Raw genomic sequence first — 12,682 nt, forward strand, 5'->3', positions numbered from 1 at the left:
AAGACCATCTCTCCGAAAACTATTTCATTATTTTTACTTATTTTTCTCGATCAATGTCGTCAATTGTTTTGTTAAATATCAATCTCAATCTCTGTTTTTTTCTCAAATGCGATGGTTATATTAAAAAAGTAATAAAGATTAATTTAACTAAAAATAAATCAAACCCACATGTAAGCGATTTAAATTAAAAAATTATAACGTTAAGTCATCTTAAGTGCCGACAGAAAGTCAAAATGGTACACTACAAGGTAAATAAATTACATAGATTAAATATTCGGTGGTATAATATAAAATGTGATGTATGTCGAATTAAAACAATTTTTAATAACTATCTAAAGATTATGGTGTTGAAGACGTTATTACTCGGGATTTACACTCGCGTACGAGTCGCGAGGCGAGGCACGAGCCGAGGTTATTTCAAAATAAACGATTCCAGTCTCAATACACTCATAAGAACGGTAATCTATACTCTCGAACGACCACTTAAATTGTTACCGTGTGCTTCGGCACGTGCCTCGTCTCGCGACGCGTACGCGAGTGTAAATCCCGGGTTAGAAATTTCCTGATAATTTTTTTTAATGCTACGGCTTTCGCACTGCAATCGTAGTAGATTTTATTTAGGTTTATAAATCAAATAAAGTTGTGTACTGTAATTTAACCAATACTACATGCAAATTATTACGACTTCAACATAATATTATCACGAGCGAGTGTTTGACTATCAATATACACACAGTAGTTAATAGAAGACACGAATATCAACTTCGCTATAGTCGCCGGTAACGTCGCTCGACTCCAAACCGACCCGGCGGCGCTTAAGCGACTATCCGACTACCAGCACATTCCTGAACAATCTCGCTAATATTACTGCTTGTTTACATTGACATTAGGAGTGATCTAGTAAACGTGTAGCTGATATTTCGTCCACTCGCCACGAGATGGCGTTGTCACTAAATTTCAAGAATATACTACAATATTAGCTTGGAAGATCATTAAACCGGCGCGACAATACAGTAACTTTGAAAGTCAAAAGAAACACATAGTAAGTATAAAATTTTATTAAACATTATATATCACAATATTATCCTTAAATAACCTAATTGTAAAACACATATAACTTCGTATTGCTGCCATAGTTAGTTAAAACTTACTTTTACATGATGTAAAATCACTCCCATTTTGTACACAGCGAACAATTCATTTCGGTTTAGTAGTTTTTTCGGGATAAACAAACATAATTAGACGTCAGTCAAATCCTCGTGAGATTCTTATTTAAGATATTTTTTTTACTTATTTTTGTATCGTGAGCCCGTTATTAAAATCGAGTCCGCCATCTTGTGTTCCGCCATTTTGGATCTGTGACGTCATCTGACAACTCACTGTCATCCAAACAATGTACATATATAAATTAAGGAAGTTTGCATCAAAACAAAGTTGCGTTATTCCAGCGGAACAAAAAGTACATACATACTTCGCGTGTTCATTAAAAATTCTTATTTATATAGAGACTGAGCCAAATTTAGGCTTAGAACTGTTACAGGTTTACAAGAAATATATAAGATTTTGATTAAAATCGTGAGCATACAACATACGATCAACAGAGCCTTCATGCTATTGCTATGACGTATATATTTTAATATTACCTGACGGAAATACTGAGCTTCATTCGCTTACTAATTCAATGTATAAGCGGTTCAAGATATGATGGTCTATTAACAGGGGAGTCCGGACTAAAAGTAAGTTCACTCATACAATGTAAACTATATGGAGTTTGAATAATTATATGTACATAAAAATAGGAGAAAATCACTCGAGAATGCTGTTAGTTAATATTCCTTTGTAATGTATATTTGCCACTGTGTGCCATAGACTATAAATAGGTCCATAGACTAGCTTAGACCGACCCAGACCAGTCTAGACCGACACTAGGTATTATTTTCACCGTTGTCCATAAATTCAACAACTCTCTTAGCTGGGAATACTTTGTGGACTCGTTTCTTGTGTGTGTACAGGGACGCCTTCTGTTTGAACGTCTGCTGGCAAATATCACAAGACAGAGGCCGCTCCCCGGAGTGGATGACCTCGTGCTGAGTTAAGGCTTTCTTGTCCTGAAAATAAATTAAAATTATCAAATAAGGTATGGAGAAATATGTATGTATCTACTACTAATTACCTATTGTTATAATTGAGTATGTTAGGATATATAAAATATGCTGAACCGATTTTCATGAAACTTTCATATAATATAGTTGAGATTAATCAGAAAATATACTATATATGTGACTCACCGTGAACCCCTTGCCACACATCTGACACACATGCTTCCTGGGCTTAGATTTCTTCTCTCCGTGGACCCTCATCATGTGTTTCTCAACATTCGCTTTGGATGCTATCGGCTGAAAAGATATTTACATATATCACTCTGTCAGTCCAAAGCCTGTAAATAGCGTGATGGGAGATGTAGTCACGACCTACTCATTGAACGCGGTTCTTGCCAGTACTATCTATGCGACACGAACCGGCTACTGACAGCGTCGCGTGTGTGGCTGTGACTATTACGCGCAGAAATCGGGACAATTGTATATGTTTGTGATTTTGTCAGTTTTTTAATGATTTGTTTTTTTTTATATACTATATTTTAAGTGAAGTTCTTTTTGGAGTGTCTGAGCTTTGCACTATACTAAAAATCACGTTATAGAATATATATATATATATATTTAGGGAACACACATTCAATTTGAACCGAACCTTAAAATTCCCGAACGCACCCGAAGTAACGTTAGAGCGATGACGTCTGGTTTGCTCACTTTTACGCGGGAACGTATTTTGTCGACGTGACTTGTGTCTTTGTAAATTGAATTTAACTTATTTAAGGTGTTTTGATTTAAGACAATAACGAGTTTGTTCTAGGTAAAAGTACTGGCTTTATAAGACAAATTTATTTTTTTAATAATTTTGTTAGAAACCTAAATATATATATATATAGACTAGTTTTTGCCCAGAACTCTCGTGAAAATCTGATTTCCGCTCAGTGAGAAATGTGTGTCAAAACAATGCATATAGTAAACTATTTCGAAGGCTATTACTTTTAAATAATCTAGATACAGACAGCGCCATCTGCTGGGCTGAGTTGTGAACCAAAACCGCCTGGGGCCACACAAATGCATACAAAATTCATTCAAATCGCTCCAGCCGCTTAGGAGGTCAGCATAATACACACGTACAGTAGAATCATACTACTGTTAGCAGCCAGGGTTTGACTATCAATATACAGACGGTAGTTAATAGAAGACACGAATATTATCTTCGCTGTAGTCGCCGGTAACGTCGCTCGACTCCAAACCGACCCGGCGGCGCTTCAGCGACGATCCGACTACCAGAACATTCCTAAACAATCTCGCTAATATTACTGCTTGTTTACATTGACATTAGGAGTGTTCTAGTAAACGTGTAGCTGATAGTTCGTCCACTCGCCGCGAGATGGCGCTGTAGCTAAATTATAAGTCTAAGTTATATACCTTACTGCATATGGGACATTTGTGCGTTGTCTTGTTGAGGTGCTGATAGTTGAAGTGGTCCTGCATAGCCTGTTTTGTCGGATAGCCCTTGTTGCACATGGGACACGGGAATCTGTGGATAAATATAGTTATATATAAATAATCTCAATTTATTTACAACATATGAAATTACATCCAAATCGGCTCAGCCGTTTTTGGTTCGCACACATTTTAATATAAAAAATTCTCGTGGCATCAAATTTTCCTGTAAGAATTGTGTTGCTAGATAATATATGGGCATACGAGTTTTATTGCGTACAAAATGCACTGCAATCAACTGTGTGTATGTTTGTTAAGCCATCACGCCGAAACTGCTGAATAGATTTTCATGCAACTTTACATCATCAGGCTATCGGAGCCCACTGCTGTGTAAGGCCTCTTTTCTCATGGATCGGTTAGAGGATTAACCACCACGCTCGCTCAAGACGGGTTGGCGTTTTAAATCTCATAATTTGAAATTATAAGACCAGGTTCCTCACGATGTTTTCCTTCACCGTCCGTCAGCGGTGTCTAAATACTCTTAGAAAGTACATAGGACTCGGAGAAGATCACATTGGTGCTCGCCAGGTTTCGAACCCGCGCCCTCACGTGAGAGGCGGGTCTTTAACCTCTAGGCCACCACGACTTCCTTTATAACAATGCAGGTTAGACATTAGTATGACGTCATTCCTCAGTTGGTTCTGTATGGTTCCGGTGGCAATAAATAAGGTTACAGTGTCCTTTTGTGATTTGTTAGAAAACTATGACAGAACTAGATTTACAAAAATATTTGCCAGTCTGTTTGTTACGATTAATCATTGGAAGTGCTGAGCCGATTTTCGCGGGAAATTCCTCATACGGTCACAAACGCGGACAGTAATTAAAGCAATTTTATAAGAATCTCCCAAAAACGAAATTAAAATATACGTAATTGATTGTCTGTCACGGTATAACACCTAAACTCGATGTTATTGTTGATCCACGAGTCGGTTCGCTAATCATCCAGACAAAGTCGCAGGCAACATGTACACTCACTTAAAAACTTGATCGGATGCGTGGGCCCTCGAGAACTTCAGATGCGCCTGATAGGTCGCCAGGTGGGAGAAGATTTTGTTGCAGTCTCTGCACTCGTACTTGGTGGTGCTCTGATGCCTCTGTATGTGGTACTTGATCTGTATCGTGCGGACCATCTTGTGGCAGATGGGGCACTCCTCGCGGGGCAGCGGGCCTTCGTGGAGTCTGGAATATGTTCACTGATATATTATAATCTATATTGCTTCACTAGTATATATATATATTAAAATAATGTTGAGAGTGTACTCGAATTAGGATTTAAATAGAAAATATACAAGTTTGACGTTATGGCTACGTTCGTAAAGCGATATGATCCCTGAGGATGTTGTGGTGATGAGGGGCTGTGGTGATGATATCGCTTTACGAACAGATTCAAATCCACCTGATGAAAATGCATTATGTTTGTTTTAAATGTTTTTTTATAAAACCCAGAGATGATAAAATTAACGGAGTCAACAACTATACATTGAGTAAGTGTATATGTGAGTGTGTCTGTGTCTGTGTGCGTGTGTGTGTGTGTGTGTGTGTGTGTGTTTCTTACCTCAAATGCGTGGCGAGAGTGGTCCTGTTAACGAATCTCTTCTTACAATGATCACACTGCAGACCCTCCCGGTGGAATCTATCCACGTGGTTCTTGCGTGCCCTTGAATTTCTGGAATTATTCACACCAAATTTTTCACTATTCTATAGTAAAAATCAAATTAATTAAAAACTATATGCATTTTTATATAATATATATACTTTTATATTACATATGTCATCTAGTTATAAACAAAATAATATATATTTTCCAAGCAGAGTCACGGGCACGGCTTGTACTATATATAAACTATACTGAACTTCAAACTGACTCACTTAAAGAACATGTCACATTCCAAACACTTGTAGCCGACTATAGTAGTCTTGGACAGTAGCTTCCTGAGGTCTCCCGGCTTCGGAGGTGATTTTTCCTCTTCATCACACTTAGTGTTTTTCCTCTTTCTGCTCTGGAATTTTTTTATACGGAATATTAAATGGGAGAATTTTGCAAAACAGATTAACATGGAATTTAACACAGTCATTGAGATGATTTGTATCAAGATATTATTTATACAAAATAAACATCACACACACTACCAAAATTCACACACACACATATAATACATCAATCCGTGAACACTCCTCAATGTGCGTGTCGTCACTGAATGTTAAACATCACACATACTACCACGACTCACACACACATATAATACATCGATCCGTGAACACTCCTCAATGTGCGTGTCGTCACTGAATGTTAAACATCACACACACTACCACGACCCACACACACCTATAATACATCGATCCGTGAACACTCCTCAATGTGCGTGTCGTCACTGAATGTTAAACATCACACACACTACCACGACCCACACACACATATAATACATCGATCCGTGAACACTCCTCAATGTGCGTGTCGTCACTGAATGTTAAACATCACACACACTACCACGACCCACACACACCTATAATACATCGATCCGTGAACACTCCTCAATGTGCGTGTCGTCACTGAATGTTAAACATCACACACACTACCACGACCCACACACACCTATAATACATCGATCCGTGAACACTCCTCAATGTGCGTGTCGTCACTGAATGTTAAACATCACACACACTACCACGACCCACACACACCTATAATACATCGATCCGTGAACACTCCTCAATGTGCGTGTCGTCACTGAATGTTAAACATCACACACACTACCACGACCCACACACACCTATAATACATCGATCCGTGAACACTCCTCAATGTGTGTGACGTCACTGAATGTTAAACATCACACACACTACCACGACCCACACACACCTATAATACATCGATCCGTGAACACTCCTCAATGTGTGTGACGTCACTGAATGTTAAACATCACACACACTACCACGACTCACACACACATATAATACAGCGGTCCGTGAACACTCCTCAATGTGTGTGACGTCACTGAATGTTAAACATCACACACACTACCACGACTCACACACACATATAATACATCATCCGTGAACACTCCTCAATGTGTGTGTCGTCACTGAATGTTAAACATCACACACACTACCACGACCCACACACACCTATAATACATCGATCCGTGAACACTCCTCAATGTGCGTGTCGTCACTGAATGTTAAACATCACACACACTACCACGACCCACACACACCTATAATACATCGATCCGTGAACACTCCTCAATGTGCGTGTCGTCACTGAATGTTAAACATCACACACACTACCACGACCCACACACACCTATAATACATCGATCCGTGAACACTCCTCAATGTGCGTGTCGTCACTGAATGTTAAACATCACACACACTACCACGACCCACACACACCTATAATACATCGATCCGTGAACACTCCTCAATGTGCGTGTCGTCACTGAATGTTAAACATCACACACACTACCACGACCCACACACACCTATAATACATCGATCCGTGAACACTCCTCAATGTGTGTGACGTCACTGAATGTTAAACATCACACACACTACCACGACCCACACACACCTATAATACATCGATCCGTGAACACTCCTCAATGTGTGTGACGTCACTGAATGTTAAACATCACACACACTACCACGACTCACACACACATATAATACAGCGGTCCGTGAACACTCCTCAATGTGTGTGACGTCACTGAATGTTAAACATCACACACACTACCACGACTCACACACACATATAATACATCATCCGTGAACACTCCTCAATGTGTGTGTCGTCACTGAATGTTAAACATCACACACACTACCACGACCCACACACACCTATAATACATCGATCCGTGAACACTCCTCAATGTGCGTGTCGTCACTGAATGTTAAACATCACACACACTACCACGACCCACACACACCTATAATACATCGATCCGTGAACACTCCTCAATGTGCGTGTCGTCACTGAATGTTAAACATCACACACACTACCACGACCCACACACACCTATAATACATCGATCCGTGAACACTCCTCAATGTGTGTGACGTCACTGAATGTTAAACATCACACACACTACCACGACCCACACACACCTATAATACATCGATCCGTGAACACTCCTCAATGTGTGTGACGTCACTGAATGTTAAACATCACACACACTACCACGACTCACACACACATATAATACAGCGGTCCGTGAACACTCCTCAATGTGTGTGACGTCACTGAATGTTAAACATCACACACACTACCACGACTCACACACACATATAATACATCATCCGTGAACACTCCTCAATGTGTGTGTCGTCACTGAATGTTAAACCAAACCATATCATACCCTTCCACAGACCAAACCATATCATACCCTTCCACAGACCAAACCATATCATACCCTTCCATAGACCAAACCATATCATACCCTTCCACAGACCAAACCATATCATACCCTTCCACAGACCAAACCATATCATACCCTTCCACAGACCAAACCATATCATACCCTTCCACAGACCAAACCATATCATACCCTTCCACAGACCAAACCATATCATACCCTTCCACAGACCAAACCATATCATACCCTTCCACAGACCAAACCATATCATACCCTTCCACAGACCAAACCATATCATTACATAAACCAAACCTTCTTCTCCCCGTCTATCTGTATGAGCGCCCTGGGCGTCCTGTTCTCGTGGGCCCTGAGGTGCACCATCATCATCTTGAGGCTGGTCTCCCGCCGGCTGCACATCTTGCACGTGTACCTGCTGTAGTGCGTGTCCGTGTGTTCGTCCACCTTGTTCTCCGGTGTATATACGAAACATACTTTACACGGTACGTAACCCGGCTTCTGTTACGGGAATTACGATTGATTACTAAGTTATTTTATTTAACATGATGACATGTAATTATTTTTTTAAATTACCTAAATAGTATTATTTTTGCATGAAATTTAACTTATTTATTATCTTTATATAGAATTGTTTCACTAATTAATAAAAAATAAACGTAAAGTTATCTATGACCTAACACCTGCTCTATGAATAGTTCACATAAACAAAAAAATGTACATATGTGTGTATGTTTTATCCTTATACACAAAACCAGCTACACACACCTCTCTGTGCATAGCCACGAAGTGATCTTCCACCTGCTGCTGCGTGTAGAATCCTATGATGCACAGTTCACATTTATACACAGAGCTCACGTATTGCACTTTCTGCTTGGCTTCCTCTCTGTAAGACCGCAGTAAAATCTTTTAATTTAAATCTCAAGTCATATATATATATATATATATATAAGGAATTCGAAATCTTATTTTGTCTCCAGTACACTTTGAGAATAAAAAATTTATTTGACACCGCCATTTTTTTCACTTACTGAAAACTATGACTTATCTCAGATAAATATTATTATAAATCACCCAGGAATCTATACAATGTCTCATTTTTTTTTTGGGTCTCTTCAGGCCTGCAGCAGCCACTAGAGGGCCTTGTGGCCCACATATATATATATATGTGTGTGTGTGTGTGTTTAGCATATATAATGTAATCACCTCAATGCGAGCATTTCCTCATCAGTCATAAGCTCCTTAGTATATTTGCTTTTGAGATCAGCTTTCTCCTTCCTCGGACTATTTCTTGGATTCTGGCTTATTATCACTGTATCAGGCTTTATTGTGGGACTGGAAAATGAAATAGCATTGTGACAATTTCATCAAAATCTGTACAGCTTTTTTTGTCTGAAAATGCAATGGACATAGATTCTAACAAACTCTCACATTTTGAGCTATATATATATATATGTATAATATTTTTTAATTTACTAAACAGGAATCAGACAAGCATATCTTTCCTTCAGACTACATACCACTAGAAGTTACATGAAAATCAGCTCAGCTATAACATGAGAACAGACAGAGAGTTCAGTAATACATTAATTTATTATATATATATTAGAATTTACATAGAATTAAAGATTATATTACTAACTCTATGGTCAGTTCTGGCATTTCCCTCTTGACACTGCTGTAATCGGTCAGAGATCCGGCATTGACCACGATGTGTGACATCACACCGGTCACCGGATTCTCCAAAACTAGTTCCGGAACTGCAATATTGTTGTGTATTAGTTATACATAGTTGGTCGGTATAAAAGTAAATAGTGTGTTCGGTCCTTCTGTAATGTGGAAATAAAAAAAATTTATAAATTTGTATTAACAAGTAAGTATTTCAGCTAACTTCACGACACTCAATTTACTGTGCTGCATAGCGAGAACCCACCGACTCACTCTCTTCCTCTCTTACTGTCTACATTTCCTTATCTCCCTCTCGCTCAGCGTTAAAGTTTAACGCAACCATCGCAACCATGTTAAAAGTGGCATAAGAAGTTCCACTTCAAATGATGCATAATATAATGTGGGTAGATCAATTATGTTAGGTTCCGTCATTCAGTATTGCTACTTAAAATACATATATTAGGACTAATATAGTTTTTTTGCTTAAAATAATTAAATATCCTCAGTTTATTGGACTGTAATACATATATAGATGACAATGCAACTCTGTATAACTTATATATAATTTTCAATAGATATTTATTTCTAAAATAGATGTACTATAAGTTAGTCCATACTTTATCTGATAGCTGATATCAAGCCGTAACCAAGAACAAGCAATATATAAATAAAACCTGTTCCGGTTTATATATAGCGAACAAATTATCTACTTGTATACATAGTATAGTTGTATAGAATAGAATTGTAGTAATGATAGCCGATAATTTTTTTTTCATACATCTCTACTATATAAGATCAATAATGTATGTATGATTATAAAAAAAAAAATTAATAAATCTCCTTAACCTACCACAAGTTTGTAAGCGACAATACTGACACACTTCTAGTATTGAGTATTTCAATGTCTATACAAATGATAGCGCCTTGGGTACAAACTTGTATAGTTATAGAGCAAGTCACAGTTAAAAACTAACTGTTCGGTTAATTCTATTGTTAACTGTAGTTTTCAATAAAGCTAAATTAAATTTGTAATGTATGTATTGCGCTAAGTAGCAAGGCTATGACGGAACCTCACAGCAACGATACCGAGGAAGCGTAACTAATTCTTAACATTAACCTAACCAGTCAACTCACCGCCCATAACGTTGACCTGGTCGTCAATACTCAATGTTATGTGGTCTCTCAAAGCCTGTGCTACATCGTAACCCTCATTTTTAACATTCTCCTCTCCATTAATCGCTATGTACTGCGGCCAGTCCTTTTCTTGCAAGTTGTAGTCGACTAAGATCTGATCAAAGTCGGTCTTGATCACGCATTCCAATGACGACAATGATTGGGACATATACGTGTGGTCCATAGCCTGGAACGGAAAATATGATATTGTATGTTGCTTTAAGGTACTTAACATATACAAATGTATGGAGAACCATATAAGTAATTGTCGAATACACACACACATACACACATATGTATATGTATATATATATGTAAAATCACATAGTATTATATAAATATATATATATATATATATATATATATATATATATATATATATATAACAATTAAGTAGTAAAACAATTTACTCATATAATTAGTAAGCAAGTATGTTTGTAAATTGTATAGTAATATGTTAAGTTCGGGTCACAAAATATATTTAAACAAATAAAATCTTCAATTATTTAAAATATTATACTGTTGTAACTCTACTGACAGCGAAAACTTTCAAACTATAAACATGTTACATTAATATTCATAAAAGAAACTAGAGCTCTAATTACGTATAATAAAATCAATTTTTATTACCAAACCTACTTCCTGCGAGTGGCTCATAGCCAGCACCCTCAAGTGTTCCTGAGCGCTGTGAACCTGCCGCTTGAAACGCGCGAACTTCTTCATCAGAGCCAAACATTCCCAACAGACTAACTGATCTCGCTCAATAAGAGAGTCACCGAACTAAAAACAATATACATTATTATATGAGAATATTTATCGCTTATTTATGATGGCATAATCAAAATTGTTGTTAAATTTAAAAAAAAAAAACGTAGTATTTTTTTTATACATGTTTTTATTAAGCCAAAGTCGTAAAGTCAATCAGATTATATATATTAAAAAAAATGATTTGTTCGCTAAATATAAAGTAGCATAAAACTTTTAAAACTCACTCTATCACCCGCGAAATCGTACATCATTAATCTGAACATTTGATATATTTGTGTTAGACCGTTTATAGATGTTACATTCCGATCCGAGCTCAGGCAAGTGCAACATAAAGTTCTGTAACCCGTATCGACGTCTTGTTCCATATTAAAAATAAATATAAAAATATTATGTTTCAAATCAACTTGAAAAGTTATCAATCACAACAAAAAGCAATACTCCCATGTAAAATAGACGAATCCAGGCGAAGAATGTATAATGCCACAACGACACCACAAAATGGCTGCTTTACCCGGACTTGTCAGCCTATACAAATAAAAATTTGATGAATTTTATTCTGGCAACATTGATGTTACTATTTACATAGTTTAATAACGTAATATCTAAAATATACTTTAAAACTTAGTTAACTTACACATTGTAACGAGAAGAAGAACGAAAATGTAATGGTAAAATAAAATCAGGAAATTATTATTATTTGAAAATCAATATTTCTAACAAGAAAATAAAGTTTAATATACCAATGAAAGTGTTTGAAAACAAAAAAAATATGCTTAGAGTTTCCCCTCGAGGAAAAAGTGAAACTTCGTGCTGTTGGAATGAAAACAGGAAGAGGATGAAATTAGTTTTTAAGAATGTTTTAGTGTTTCTTTACGTAAAACTTTATTAAAATTACTAACAAATAACAATTGATTGCCAACATGCGTTCCAGCCCACGCATTCCCTTTCGCTCTGTCTCCTTTCATAAGCGTTAAACGTTTAAAGCTAGTCTTTTGGATATTGTATATGAAGTATCACTTCAAAACTTAAATTATAGATAATAATAATGTTATACGACAAAAGATAAAATGTGCTTCTATTGTTTGTAATTTGTTACTAGCAACATTATTC

General features: G+C 37.0%; 1 protein-coding gene across 3 annotated transcripts; it reads right to left on the reverse strand.

Moving 5' to 3' along the window:
• Window positions 1-1,043: 1,043 nt before the first annotated feature.
• On the reverse strand, window positions 1,044-12,090 carry LOC116778410 (zinc finger protein 81-like). Of its 3 annotated transcripts, none has more exons than XM_032672408.2 (13): window positions 11,797-12,089; window positions 11,444-11,584; window positions 10,766-10,991; window positions 9,606-9,723; window positions 9,170-9,298; window positions 8,732-8,849; window positions 8,261-8,464; window positions 5,466-5,596; window positions 5,152-5,262; window positions 4,572-4,775; window positions 3,519-3,630; window positions 2,289-2,396; window positions 1,044-2,108 (listed from the first exon to the last, which is right to left on the reverse strand). In XM_032672408.2, the coding sequence occupies exons 1-13, from the start codon at window positions 11,935-11,937 to the stop codon at window positions 1,926-1,928; spliced, it is 1,926 nt and encodes a 641-aa protein (XP_032528299.1). In that variant the 5' UTR covers window positions 11,938-12,089; the 3' UTR covers window positions 1,044-1,925. The 3 variants fall into 3 exon arrangements, 2 of the variants coding, with proteins under 2 accessions (XP_032528299.1, XP_032528298.1); XM_032672407.2 differs by having other exon boundaries at window positions 11,435-11,584; window positions 11,797-12,088; XR_009753345.1 differs by having other exon boundaries at window positions 1,967-2,108; window positions 3,524-3,630; window positions 11,435-11,584; window positions 11,797-12,090.
• Between the last annotated feature and the right edge of the window lie 592 nt (window positions 12,091-12,682).

Source organism: Danaus plexippus, chromosome 31, assembly GCF_018135715.1.
Source record: "Danaus plexippus chromosome 31, MEX_DaPlex, whole genome shotgun sequence".
Taxonomy (NCBI): domain Eukaryota; kingdom Metazoa; phylum Arthropoda; class Insecta; order Lepidoptera; family Nymphalidae; genus Danaus; species Danaus plexippus.

Coding starts and splice junctions, on each gene's coding strand:
- LOC116778410 (XM_032672407.2), bottom strand. CDS start 11,937: ATGGAACAAGACGTCGATACGGGTTACAGAACTTTATGTTGCACTTGC. Junction 8,850..9,169: donor GAGGAAATGCTCGCATTGAG/GTGATTACATTA, acceptor GCGGTCTTACAG/AGAGGAAGCCAAGCAGAAAG. Junction 5,597..8,260: donor AGATAGACGGGGAGAAGAAG/GTTTGGTTTATG, acceptor AAAAAATTCCAG/AGCAGAAAGAGGAAAAACAC.